The 14,794-nt window shown below is 37.4% G+C and overlaps 1 protein-coding gene across 6 annotated transcripts in view; it reads left to right on the top strand.

Moving 5' to 3' along the window:
• Positions 1-14,794, top strand: part of GULP1 (GULP PTB domain containing engulfment adaptor 1) — a 273,910-nt gene that overhangs the window by 156,791 nt on the left and 102,325 nt on the right. For all 6 annotated transcript variants that reach the window (XM_042949408.1, XM_042949414.1, XM_042949412.1 and 3 more), the window contains one exon: positions 11,757-11,828. In XM_042949408.1, coding sequence (XP_042805342.1) covers positions 11,801-11,828 — 28 coding nt within the window. In that variant the 5' untranslated portion in view covers positions 11,757-11,800. The remainder of the gene's footprint in view (positions 1-11,756; positions 11,829-14,794) is intronic.

A 14,794-nucleotide genomic window follows, 5' to 3' on the forward strand; every position in this document is an offset into this window, starting at 1 on the left:
GAACTAGATGCTAGGGATGCAAGGACAACAAATTTAAAAAAAAAAATTTTTTAATGTTTATTTATTTTTGAGAGAGAGAGAGAGAGAGAGAGAGCTGGGAAGGGGCAGAGAGAGGGAGACACAGAATCTGAAGCAAGCTCCAGGCTCTCAGCTCTCTGCACAGAGACCAACGCGGGGCTAGAACTCACAAGCCGTGAAATCAAGACCTGAGCTGAAGTCAGATGCTTAAACGACTGAGCCACCCAGGGGCCCCTAGGACAGCAAAATTTTTAAATCTCCGATTCACTTACTTTTCAAAGACATTCTTGCAATCATTTTATCCTGAAATGAAAGCATTCATGAGTGCAAGAGAATGAGAGGTATAGCTCCATTTGAGTAGATATATTGAAAGGAAAAATTTTCAAATTAGTTCAGTTAGTTCAGTGACTAGGTTATGGTTAGTTGCCAGAAATCTTTCTAATCTGATCAAATGGAGTGTCAAATAAAAAGCAAATCAGGACTTATGTAAGGAAACTTTGATTTTTTAAAAATTAAAAAAAAAAAAATTGGTTTATTTTTGAGAGAGAGAGAGACAGGGAGAATGAATGGGGGAGGGCAGAGAGAGAGGGAGCACAGAATCTGAAGAAAACTCCAGATTCCTGAGCTGTCAGCACAGAGCCTGATACAGGGTCCAAACCCAGGAACTGGGAGATCATGACCTGAACCAAAGTCAGATGCTCAACAGACTGAGCCACCCAGGCACCCCAGGCCTTATTTGGAAGATTACTACAATAAATGGAGGTGGGGAAATTGTAATAGGGAGAATTTACCAACCACAGATCTATAGGCATCTCAAAGGCTAGGCAGAAAAGAACTTTTCTTTTATAAGGAAGAGTAAACAAGGCTAGAAAGAATGAGATGTGGGAAGGTGGGATGAATGATAGTGGCGTGATTAGGGCAGACCAGAGAGTGTATTACCCTGTACATCAGCCTATTTCTAGGAGAGATTATGAAGGGAAGGGTTGAGTTTGTTAAGGTGAGAGTAGGTCAAAGCTAAGGATTCTGGAGGAAAGAGAGAAGTTTAGCTAAAGTATAGTCAAGTAGCAGGTATTTTGTCCAGATTGGTCAGTGGTACATATAGCTCAGCTAATCATTTATGAAGCAAAGGATGGGAATTTGGAGGGTCTTTGTCTGGCCTTGTCTTGAGTAAACAAGGAGAGTGCCTTGAATCTTATCTAAATCATATGGGGAAGGGTGGTTCTTTTCATTTCCAAAACACAAAGGGGTGGGGGATTTCCTTAACCTTTGTTATTTTCTAGGATCACAGAGCTAGAGTAAGTTCAACATTGTCAGGATGGTGATAAAGAGATTTTTGACGATAAGTGTTTTGGCAGCTATATGTGAAAGACTGGTAAAAACCCACAGGAAGGAGAGAATTTAAGAATACTGTAGTCCCAGTAAAGTTAAAAATAGGTTATGTATGATTGTAGTGACAGAGACAGAATGTATTTTTAGCTGTGGCCAAGCAGCATTGTGTGTGGGCAAGTGCAGTGGTAATATCCAGCCTGCCTCTAACAGTAAAGAAAGCATGATTTCCCAGTATAAATGTTTGAAAGTTCTGTTTTCAAGGATTAGGTAGATGTCTTGTCCGTCAATTCTCTCCCAATGAAACCATTGACATTGTGAGATACTCCGGATATCAAGTGAAAAGATAAAGGATTTCTTTTGAGGGCTGCTTTAAAATCTTGTAAAAGAAAAATAATCTTTTTCTCTTACTTTCTTAAAACTCTCTTAAAATAAATCTATGAAATGATGAAAATGGTAACTCTATACACATTCATAATTACTGTTTGTTAGAATTTAATGTAAATACAAAAAAATTGTGCTTTTGGTAAAGATACCAATCTAAAAACAATTGATGTTAAAGCAAAAGACTGAAATGAAAAAAAAAAAAAAAAAACCCTTTCAAGTAAAAAAAAATTCTACTGGGGTAAATGTAAAGATCAAATTGGCTTTATTCAACAACTCATAAATTAGTCAGCATCCCATCTAGCAAGTAGAAGAGCGTTCTGAGAAGCTGTACAAAATGGAAGGATTTTATAGGCAGCAATGGGCAGGACAAGGAGGTTATTAGCAAAAGAAAAGAAGGAATTGTTTCTGGCAAGGTCACCTTCCCTGAGGGGGAAGAGCAGGGGGTCTTAACATGCAGATTACCTCATAAAGCTGATCAGGAAATTCCGGACTGATTAGTTTAAAATTCCACAACTGGGAGAGGCTGAAACTGCAATTAGTTTAGGTATTAAGTCTCAGGGCTTAGCAAAAGTGACTCCATTCAGGGCCTGTTTCTTTTCAACAAAGTGAAAGGCAGAAAATTTGAAACTGAAATAAAAATTTTTATATTGTTGCTTTTAGTTTGTAAAAATCAACAGAATCTTAAAACAGTATATATTTTACAAATCCTAGTCTTAAAATCCAAAAAGTCTTGAGTTTTAGACTCTGATAGCATTAATTGAGTAGTCAAGCTGTTTTATTCTAGTCTTTCAAAGGAATTCAGACAATTTTGCCAAAGATAATGTTACCTCAGTAATTGGATCCCACAAGTTCTCTCTCACAGTTAGAATATGGATATCAAAGTGTTTGGTGAAATGACCAAAACAGCAGGTGTGAAAGGATAGAGTTCTTATGTGTACAATCAAAATAAAAAGGAACAAAAGTATATTGTTATGATTTTTTTTTCTAAAATGGAGAAAATATTGAGTAGGACTTCCGCCAAATACTTCAAAATCTAATATTCAAAGGGAACCTAAACCCGGGACACTTAGTGTACATATAGCAGAGTCCTGTGTACTGTAAATAATGTTTGTTTCAATATGCAGGGTTTTATTTGTCTTAAAAAATATTTCTCTGAGCATAATTTACTTACTGTGGGATTATCTCATTTTTAGAGTAAGGTAGCTGAGCTCCCATTAAGGACAGAAGATAATGAAGAAAACCCAGTGAGACAAATAGTTAATTGATCATTGAATGAAGTTTTAATGAAAATTCTCAGTATCTAATTATTGAAACAGACTTTTAGGAGCCTGCCAAAGTGCAGCTCAGAATTGTACAGGCACTTATTGAAGTATATTGGGATACTCATCATGCCCATGCAAAAGGCATTGCTTAGGCAGTTTGAGAATTCCAATACCTCTCCTTCCCTGGAGGTTTCACTCTTTTGGTCCTAATGTTACAGCAAATACTCAGTGCCCAGAAAGAGGTAGACGACATGCACTCGGGGAATCAGAAAAGACTGTTTACTTCACACAGGTGCCAGCCCTGTGGAGTCACCTCTAATGGCTGAGCATCTGGCTCAGATTTTACTGATCTTTTATACATATGTGCTTCTGGGTTGGGCGGGACTAGTATAGTGAAGCTCCTGGTTCCTGGCTGCTGGCTGATGCAAGAGGCAAGCAAGATTGCAGAAGCCAAAATTGTGAAAAGGGTGTATCTGGCCTGGACATCTGGCTGGTCCTTTTTATCTGCGTTTACCAACTTTCCTTCTCACTAAGATCACAAAAAGACCCACGGATACCCTCATTCCAGAGGTGCTGAGTGGCAGCACCACCTCCAAATACAAGGGGTATCTCTGTAGTACCCAGTCCCTGTATGGAATTTTGTGGTATCGCAACATTGCCACAATTATTGCCCAGATACATTTTGCATGGTAGTTAGAGGTTTATAGCTGTGGAAGTGACTTTTGAATATACCTCATCCAAATCCTCTTAAAGCAGTAAGTGTTACTGTCAGAATAAAATGGATAAAATTTGGTAGCTTTCATTGTCAGAAAAGATAGGCTTTATATGCCCCTTTTTCTTTTTGATTCATTGTAGCCTTTATTTTGACTTCAGTCTTGGCGTTGAAGGAGATTCAAGCCCTTTTTATTCTGTTGCACAGAACTGTATTCTAGACCTTGCATATTAAGCTTTTCTTGCATATAAGCCATTCTAAAGAGTTGGCCGCATTACCAGGTAACCACGTGTTTCCTTTAGACCTCCCCTGCTCCCAGTCAAGGATGTTACAGAATAGCCTAGATGAGAGCCTCTGTGAGGCCAGTGGATGCTGTCTGAGGCTATTAGTGTGACGAAGAGCCCCATGCCCATAATCAACATGTGCTGTAGTCTACCCTCTGCCCAGGACATTCTTTCTTGTCTCACCTTTGACCTTTGCTCCTCTGGGCAATGATTAGTCACGTCTGCTCTGAAACTTTCACTTTGAACAGGACAGTCATTTGTACTTCATCCTCTAATTTTCAATGGTATCCCTCTCTAAAAGGGGTTGTCCCTATGTGCAGAGCCCCACACCCATTCTCCCCTATTTCTCAAAGATGATACATTCTTTGAGGGACATGCCATACTTATTTTTACTTCTCCATCCCTATAATGCTTGTCACATAATGTGGTCTCAAAACGTATCTGTTCAAAGAGCGAAGGATTTTTAATGAAGGTTATGACATATGGGTAAATATTGTAAAATATAGAAAAATAATGGTAAGCATTTATATCCCAAGTCAGAGAAATTCAGAAATCACTAATGCCACTATTTCTTAGCAAATTATAAATAAATATTCTCTTTAACACAGATCATGTAGCTTCTTCTAGTAATGTGAAATTTCTCAGTTTGTGTGCTGGTTAGTTTTCTTGGCTACACTTAGAAAGTATCTATCTACGAAAGCAAGACTTTTGCAATTTACAGTTATAAAATACAGTAAAGAAGAATATTATAAGATATCTTAAAATTTGGAGATTCAAGCAGAGAACCTTTACAATGGATACTAAGTAGATCCAGAAGAGTAAAAAATGAGCTGAATTCTCCGAAGACGATTTTGGAAGCTACATGAACTATTAGAAGCAATGAAGTTCCATTCCAGTAGCTAGCCACTACAGAGGATTTAGCAACCTGGAGGGTTAATATTGGGTCTAAAACCGGCTGACATTCTCTCATGATTACCTTCCTGAATTACATATTCAAAAAAAGCACATAAGACATTTGAGAGTAAAAAATTCATTCACAGGAGAAACAACTGTGTTTTGTATTGTTTTTTAACTTTACCTAGTCTCTCTTCCTAGAACTAAACTTAATGATTAGGCTTCATTATTTTAGCATCATTTCTGATCTCAGGGTGAGCAATGAGATTTTAAAGTGATTTATGACTTATGTTTATGTAGATTATGTTTTAATCCATTTTCACGTTCTTTAAAACTTTAACCTTGAAAGAATTTCAGGAAAATATGGTGAGGATAAACTGGTAAGGAAAAAATGAAATTCAGAACTTGCTGTTTTATAGATTTTAGTATTACACCATATAAAGTTTCTTGTCATAACAATAGTTATTTATTTATTTATTTATTTATTTAAGAGCCTAGGCAGCAGGTTTTTTAAAGCAGGAAACTGCCATTCTTTTAAAAAGCCACTCTAAATTTCTTCTGAACTAGTTTGTAAACATCAGTGGATTTCTTTCATAAAATCAGTTTTCAAACCTCGATATGCTGGATCTATTTAAAAAAAAAAAGATTGTTGGCTCCAAACTTTTTTTAAAAATTAGGCTTACAAAAGTTTAAAGTTATAGAATGAATTAATACCAAGTTATTTTATAGTGTTTTGTTAATATAGTTCCTGATTTTGAAATAAAATTTGGGCACCTGGGTGGTGCAATAGGTTAAGTGTCTGACTCTCGATCTTGGTTCAGGTCATGATCTCGTGGTTCCTGAGTTCGAGCCCTGTGTTGGGCTCTGTGCTGACAGCATGGAACCTGCCTGGGATTCCCCCTCTCTCCCTCTTTGTCTGTCCCTCCCCTGCTTGTGCTCTCTCTCTCTCTCTCTCTCTCTCAAAATAAATAAACTTTAAAAAATGGATATTAAAACAATTCATCTAGTGATGTCTATGTTTCTGGATCAGTTTTTCTGGATCAGTTTTAATTGATTTTCCTCCCACTGTGTATTGTATTCTTTTACTTCTTTGTATGCTTGATTTTTTTTTTTTTTAATTGGATGCCAGATATTATGCATTTCGCTATGTTTGGTGTTGAGTATTTTTATATTCCTTAAAGTGTTTTTGAACATAACTTTGAGATATAGTGAAGTTACTTGGAAATGGGTTAATTCTTTGGGGTCTTGTTTTTAAAAGTTGTTAAGTGGGTCCAAAGCAGCATTTATTCTAGCTTTATTTTCCCCCATTTACAAGGCTAGGCACTTCTTAGTAATGTAACTGATATCCTGTAAATTATGAGCTTTTTCTTCCTTGCTGTTGACTCTAGAGTGAGCTACAGGCACCAATCTCTTTGAACTTTGTGGATGACTATTTACTCAGTCTTAGGAAGTAGTCATTACCAAGTTAAATTGTAAGACTTTTTCTTTTTAAAGTTCATTTATTCATTTTGAGAGAGAGAGAGAGAGAGAGAGAGAGAGAGAGAGAGATAGCTCGAGTAGGGGAGGGACAGAGAGAGGAGGGGAAAGAGAGAGAGAGAATCCCAAGGAGGCTCTGCACTGACAGTGTGGAGCCTGATGCAAAGCTCAAACTCACCAACCATGAGATCATGACCTGAGCTGAAATTAAGAGTACAATGGTTAACCAACTGAGCCACCCAAGCACCCCAAATTATAAGGCTTTTTGCAGGTATCTTTAGTTATTTCTGTGGAGCCCTTGCCTCTCCAGTGCTCTGGTCTGCAACACTAGTCACCTTCGTTTTACCACATTGGCAATGATAATCTCCTCAATTTAGGGAGGTTGCTGGAATCTGACTGGGTTCCACCTCCCTGCACCATATCCTGGAAACTATCTCTGTGTATTAAACTGGGGAAATTGTATGGCTTACCTTAATTGTTTTTCATCCTTCATCGATCGCTTTCCTTTGCTGTCTGATGTTCGTAGTCTTGAGAATTATTGTTTCATACATTTTGTCTCAATTTTTAGGTGTTGTAGATGGTAAGATAAATATAGCCTGTTACTCCATCTTGGTTAGAAGTAGAAGTGTGTAAATGAGTCTATAGAGCTTTCTTTAACATATGGGAAGGTGGCAACATACATTTCTGAGGAAGGTTTGGATTAGTCAGTGAATGGTAATGACTCTGTTTTGACATATACCATTAAAGAAATTAGTGTAAGTTCTCATATCATACCATATAGTATTATTAATCCCAAAGGGTTTTCTGTATGTATAAAGAAAGGATTATAAAAAGTATATCCCCAAGAGACACATGCAGAGACACACGCTCTCCAGTATTCAGTCCTGGAGAGTATGAAAGTAAATGAGGATTCTCACACACAACTCATGGCCATGCACATTGTTCCAGCCTCTGTTTTTGTTTTTTAATTGAACAACTCTTTTATGTTTAATTAAGGGGCGCCTGGGTGGCTCAGTCGGTTAAGCGGCCGACTTCAGCTCGGGTCATGATCTCGCGGTCCGTGGGTTCAAGCCCCGCGTCGGGCACTGTGCTGACAGCTCAGAGCCTGGACCCTGTTTCGGATTCTGTGTCTCCCTCTCTCTGACCCTCCCCCATTCATGCTCTGTCTCTCTCTGTCTCAAAAATAAATAAACGTTAAAAAAAAAATTAAAAAAAAAATAATAGAAAATCTAAATAGTAACACTTTAGACCTAATATAACTTTTACTCTGGGATGCTATTTTTTTTGGAAAAAATTGTAAAAGTTATTTATGTCAGCTATTCTTTCTGTATATTGTTTAGCTAGAATTTAGAAATAATTATTTACTGAGAAGGCAATAGTGCATCCATGTATAAGTAGCCATTGAAGCAATGTTTATCAAAAGTTTGTCCAAAAAGAAAGATTTATATCATGCTGTAAACTGAAACAAAGTAGGTTTATACAAAACTTATATTTCTTAAACTTAAAATGGTAAATCGATAACAATGTATATCTTACTACTTCAGCTATAAAATACATTAAAACATGTTATTAATACATTGAACATGAATATGGTGTATTGAATGCCAACTTAGTTAGCATTATGCACTGTGCTCTACACATGGGCATAGTGAACAAACCCACCATACTTATTCTCTAGTGGGGAATAAAGAACTGCTTTACAAAGAAGAGTAGAGTGGCTAGGGTCAAATAAATATGCTAAAAAGTCATTGGAAAGTGGGGTGCCTGGATGGCTCAGTCAGTTAAGCATCCAACTTCGGCTCAGGTCATGATCTCACGGCCCGTGAGTTCGAGCCCCGCGTCAGGCTCTGTGCTGACAGCTCAGAGCCTGGAGCCTGTTTCAGTTTCTGTGTCTCCCTCTCTCTCTGACCCTCCCCCATTCATGCTCTGTCTCTCTTTGTCTCAAAAATAAATAAACGTTAAAAAAATTTAAAAAGTAGTTGGAAAATGAAATTATACTTTTTATTTACATGATAAGAACAGCCTATCTGATATTCACTGACATTTATATCTGTGTTTGGAAAACAGGCGAAAATCCTTCTGGTGTTCTGGAGTCATAGAATTGTAGTGTTATTTTATCCTCTATTTATTTGGCCTGTTGAACCTTATACAGTCATGTTAAGGTTTTTGTTGTTGTTATTGTTGTTGTTGTTGTTTTTTCCTGTCTATATGTCTCCAGAGACTTTATATTATAATCTTAATTTAAAATACAGTTTGGGGTGCTTAGGTGGCTCAGTCAGTTGAGTGTTTGACTCTTAATTTCAGCTCAGGTCAATGATCCCAGGGTCGGGGATCAAGTTCTGTAGGGCTTCATGCTGAGCGTGGAGCCTGCTTAAGATTTTCTCCCTCCTTGTGCCCCTCTCCCCTATGCTCTCTCTGTCTTGAAAGAAAAATAAATAAATAAATAAATAAATAGGCACGATTTTATGAAATTTAAAATTATATGGTATTAAACTCCATCTTTTTTTTTTTTTATTTTTTTGAGAGAGACATAAAGAGTGTAAGCCGGGAGGGGCAGGGAAAGAGGGAGACAGAGAATCCTGAATAGGCTTTGCGTGATCAGAGCAGAGCCCAAAGTGGGGCTTGAACTCATGAAACTGGGAGATCATGACCTGAGCCTAAATCCAAGAGTTGGACTCTTAACCTACAGAGCCACCCAGGCACCCCTTAACCTCCATCTTTATATTTCACAATCTGCTATTGTGAACAATGTCTACTTGAGACATACTGAATTTGCTCTACTGATTAATAGACTCCATGGTAATTTTGTGTATTTTTCCAGAGAAATCTAATCTTACATTCAGATACATTATGTATCTTTTCTGCTAGTTTTTGATTTTCATTTATTCCTCCAGGATACAATCGATCAATCAATAACCATGTCTGTTAGTTTCTAGATGAAAAGTAACTTTTGGTAGGATACAGAATATATTTTGTCCTAATGTATCCCCTTGTATACCTTGCTGAATGCCTGGCACTGGTGATTAATAAATGATTTCCAAATGAATAAATAAATTAATTGTAATAAATAAAGTCATTTAAATCATGACTTTTCCAATAATAGTATCTTTTATATTATACAAAAGAAACCATATTATATTGTTAGTATAAATGACGTAATCATTTTGGTGTTTTAGTTTATAAAATATATTCTCTACCTGTCTTGTATTAATGGCATATCATGAAAAAGTGAATGAAGTATGAGGTCAGTAAGAAAGTGATATTATAGTGTCATTATCTAAGTGTACAAAACAGTACCTAGTGATAATATTTTATAATTCTGTTAACTTTTAATTCTTTGGGAGCAGATAAGCCAGAACAGAGATAGTAGTAATTTCACTATAAAAATGACTTTTTATAAAGATTAATTTCTCTGTTGTGTTTTATTGCTTTGTAGGCTTAATGGTGAGAGTTATGGATGAAATGTTGGTATCCACCCCTCTCCCCCCAAATTCACATGTTGAAATACTAACCCCCAAAGTGGTATTTGGAGATGGGGACTTTGGGACCTAATTAGGTTTAGATGAGAGCATATGCATGAAGCCCCCATGATGGGATTAGTGTCTTCATAAAAAGAGAAGAAAACAAGAGCTCCCTCTCTCTCTGCCATGTGAGGACACAGCCAGAAGGTATCGGTCCGTATACAAGCCAGGAAGAGGGCCCTCACTAGAACCTCACCTTGCTGGCATCCTGATTTCCAACCTCCAGCCTCCAATATTGCAAGTTAAAAATGTCTGTAGTTTAAGTGTTGCAGTTCCGGAATTTTGTTATGGCAGTCCAAGCTGACTAAGAGAGAAGCTGATCCTGAGAAGTAGGAAGCTGTTACAACAAAAAACCAAAAATGTGGATGCAGCTTTGGAACTGGGTGATGGGTAAAAGCTGGAAGTGTTTTGAGGTGCATGCTGAAAGAAGTGGAGATTGCTGTGAAGGTACTGCTCGAGGCAGTTCTGGTGAGGGTTCAGAAAGAAAAGAGGAGACCAAAAGCCTCCATCTTCTTAGAGAATACATAAATAATCATGAACAGAATGTTGGTAGACGTATGGATGGTAAAGGACATTCTGTTGAGGTCTCAGATGGAAATATAGGACGTGTTATTGAACAATGGAGAAAAGGTAATTCTTGTTATAAAGTGGGCAAAGAACTTGCCTGAAGTGTATTTGTGTTTTAGTATTTTGTGGAGGCTAGAACTTGTAATTGATGAAATTGGATATTTGGCTGAGAAAATTTCTAAGCCAAGTGTTGAACAGTGGCTTGGTTCCTTCTAACTGATTATAGTAAAATGTGAGAAGAAAAAAATGAATTGAAAAAGGAATTGTTAAACTACAAAGAAACAGTACTTACAGATTTGGAACATTCTCAGCTTATCCATATAGCAGAGAATACTAAGGATGTGGCCAAACAACCCTCTGCCAGTTTCAACTAAAGGGATGGAGATGGGATGAAATGAAGGAAGGCTTTTGGACTTCTTAGTTCCCACAGGACTGGAACATAGTTATTTTGCTGTGTACGTGAAGTGTTCTTCAAGACTAGGGATAAATTATTCCAAAGGCAAAATCAGAGATCATCACGTGTGCTTCCTTGGTTTCAAAGTGGGATAGGGTGCCATCATCTTCGTTTGAATCAGACAGCAGTGCCCAGAGCATCATGGGGTGTAGGGCCACCTAGCAGAGCCTAGTTGGAGAGGGACATGACTGCCACTGTCATAATCAAAGACTTCAGTTTGTTCAGTACTGTTAATAACCCCAAACTGTATCACACTTCTTACCTATAAGCTAAGAGAAAAGTATTAATCTTCTTTCTCCTTAAATTTGCACATAAATATAATTAATGGTAGATGTATAATAGGCAAAAGACAAGAAGATTAGGGAACTTGGGAGGAAATTTATTTGAGATATTGTTCTTATCTGCTGTGCCACCCATAATATTGAGTACTTATGTTTATTCTTATTTATTCTTATGAATAAATTTATATTTATTCAGTGTCTCATGGGGAATTCCAGAGTACTGTTTATAAATATTTTAAAAAAATTTTAAAGACTTTGTGATTAAAATGCATTTCGGGGTGCCTGGGTGGCTCAGTCGGTTAAGCGTCCGACTTCGGCTCAGGTCATGATCTCACAGTCTGTGGGTTCGAGCCCCGTGTCGGGCACTATGCTGACAGCTCAGAGCCTGGAGCCTGCTTCCGATTCTGTGTCTCCCTCTCTCTCTGCCCCTCCCCTGCTCATGCTCTGTCTCTCTCTGTCTCAAAAATAAATAAAAACATTAAAAAAATTTTTTTAATGCATTTCCATAAAAGAGGTTCGTCAATGTTTCTTTTTGCTGAATTTTTTTTTTTTTTTTTTTTTTTTTTTTTTATAGGATATCAAGTGTGATTGAACTCAACGTCTGTTTGGCTGATCATCATGAATCGTGCTTTTAGCAGAAAGAAAGGTAAGTTGTTCACATTTAAAGGACCTGGGGGTCAATTCAATATTACTATGAAAATCATAGTAATGATTTTCTAGTAATAGTATTTACTATTAACTGATGTTAAGGAATCAGTTTTTCCTATTATCAAATCACATGGTTCAGGAATGAGGTTAGAATAGAGTAACACACATCTGCAAACATTGCTAATTAACCTTCTTGGGTTATCACCCTGATGAAAGAGTGGATTTGTTTAATACGTTTAATTCAAAATACACTTATGACAGTGTGTTCTCTGGCAATTTTATTCTCTGGTGTGAAATTGCAAAAAATAAAGTGATCTCAAACTAGTCTTACTAGATAGCATAGCCGTATAATACTAAATTCGCTGGACTTAATAAAAATTTACCATTATTTAATTTTTTAATGTTTATTTATTTTTGAGAAAGAGAGAGAGAGAGAGAGACAGAGTGGGAATGGTGGAGGGGCTGAGAGAGGGAGTCACAAAATCCGAAGCAGACTCCAGGCTCTGAGCTGTCAGTATAGAGCCTGATGCTGTGGGGCTCGAACTCACGATCTGTGAGACTGTGATCTGAGCCGAAGTTAGATGCTCCATTGACGGAGTCACCCAGGCACCCCAAATTTACCATGGTTTAAATTCATGCTTCTGCATGTCTGCACATGCTTCACTCACTCTTTATTGAATAACATGCGAGGCTTGATGGTAGGTAAATTGATAACAATGAGGCTAAAATAACTTTGTTATTAATTTGCAGGCAGGGATTTAAAATAAATATAAATGTAGTATATCATAATTATCAGCGTAGGAATGAAAGAAGCAGCTAGTTAAATGCTGTTTTTTTAAGGGGCAGGAAAACATGGCATTTGACGAATGTTTCATGATGCACTCATAGGAAAAATTGCAAAATTTGATAGTTTTACGTAGTTCAGTGAAGTTAAAATAATGTACCCTTGTCTTTTTGTAAGGAGCTGTCTGCTGCTGGACACAAGGCTCTGCCCTATTTAATATGCTATCAGTGAATTGAGAGAGAATAATTAAATAGTCATACTCAAGTTCATAAGTGATTGAAAGCAGAAATACATGAACTGATGTGGTAGAATTACAGATATGTGGGGCTGAAATGACCAGTTGGGTCATATTCCACACTATATACTTAATAAGATCATGTAAATTGCCAAACGTGGGTCCAGAAAATCGAACACTTACATTTTTACTTGTATACTGTTATTATTTGGAAGATGCACCTTAAATTCTATGTGGGTAAAAAATGACTGAAGAATTAAGTCAACAGCGTGTATGAAAGGTTCTAGTTAATTTTCTAATGTATGAATAATGGACGGTCCAGAACCATGAAGTAGATTGTTCTCTTCCATTCCATGAAGTCTGGCATAGTGTGTTCTCTCTTTAAAGGACTGATTGACACATTGTGTCACACACAGATGAGAAAGGCTGGGGTGACTTCAGGGCTTTCAACCTAGAACAGAAAGTATGGCTGAGAACCCTTGGTGTGGTCTTTCAGTGTTTGGAGGACTGTCATGTGGTCATGGGACTAAGTTTAATACAGATCATATGAGTACAAATTACAAGGTCATTGATTTAATGCAGGAAAAAATTCCAACAAAGTTGTGCAAACATATCATAGAATTGCTTGAAGTACAAACTTTTTTTTTTGTTTTGGAAGTGAGAAGTGTTCAAACATTTGGCTGTGGTACAGAGGATTGATGTATTCAGTAGGGATGTGAACTTTCAGGCACCTTTCAACCTTGGGAAACTGGGAATTTATAATTTTGATTATTTTTCTGAATAAGGGGAAGGCAAAATAATATTTATTGTGGTCTGCAGTTTGCATCAGATTTAAAACATACACTGGAAGTAAAATAATGTTTCATTTTTAATTCTTTTACTAGTAAAAAAAGAATCTGGAAATAATCCTATGATACATATAAGTATTTTTAATGAAGTAATAAAAATCTTACATCACAACTCGTCACTTTAATCATATTATCTTTTTTTTATTTTTTAGATGTTTGTTTATTTTGAGAGAGAGAGAGAGACAGAGACAGAGAGACAGAGAGAGAGACAGAGCATGAGTCAGGGTAGAGGCAGAGAGGGAGGAAGACACAGAATCTGAAGCAGGCTCCAGGCCCCAAGCTATCAGCACAGAGCCAGACGTGGGGCTCGAATCCACGAACTGCGAGATCATGACCCAAGCTGAAGTCGGACGCTTAACCGACTGAGCCACCCAGGCACCCCTTTATTGTCTTATTTTTAATGTTTATTTATTTTTGAGAGACAGAGTGCGAGTGAGGGAGGGGCAGGGAGAGAGGGAAACAGAATCCAAAGCAGCCTTCAGGCTCTGAGCTGTCAGCACAGTGGGCTTGAACCCACGAACCGCGAGATCGTGACCTGAGCCCAAGTCAGACGCTTAACTGACTGAGCGCCCAGGCACCCCCATATTATCTTATTTTTAAAAAACATTTCTAGGTGTGCCTGGGTGGCTCAGTCGGTTAAGCGGCCGACTTCGGCTCAGGTCACGATCTCATGGTCCGTGAGTTCGAGCCCCGCGCTGGGCTCTGTGCTGACAGCTCAGAGCCTGGAGCCTGCTTCGAATTTTGTGTCTCCCTCTCTCTCTGACCCTCCCCCGTTCATGCTCTGTCTCTCTCTGTCTCAAAAATAAATAAACGCTAAAAAAAAAAAAAAAAAAAAAAAAAAAAAACAAACAAAAAAAAAAACAACAACAACAACAACAAAAAAAAACCCTTCTAGACTCTTTTTATTTGCTTACATTTCCTTTTCCCATGGTTTTAAAGTTGAAACTCCCTATTTATAATTTCTCTTTAGTTGAAGAGGATTTTGGAGTTTTTCACAGAGAAATCCCAAGTAACCAGCAATAGTATATTTGTTTCATTTGACGACAGTGGAAATATAGCCATGGGGAAAACTGGACTGATTTAGAGAATCAGGAAAG

Source organism: Panthera leo, chromosome C1, assembly GCF_018350215.1.
Source record: "Panthera leo isolate Ple1 chromosome C1, P.leo_Ple1_pat1.1, whole genome shotgun sequence".
Lineage (NCBI taxonomy): Eukaryota > Metazoa > Chordata > Mammalia > Carnivora > Felidae > Panthera > Panthera leo.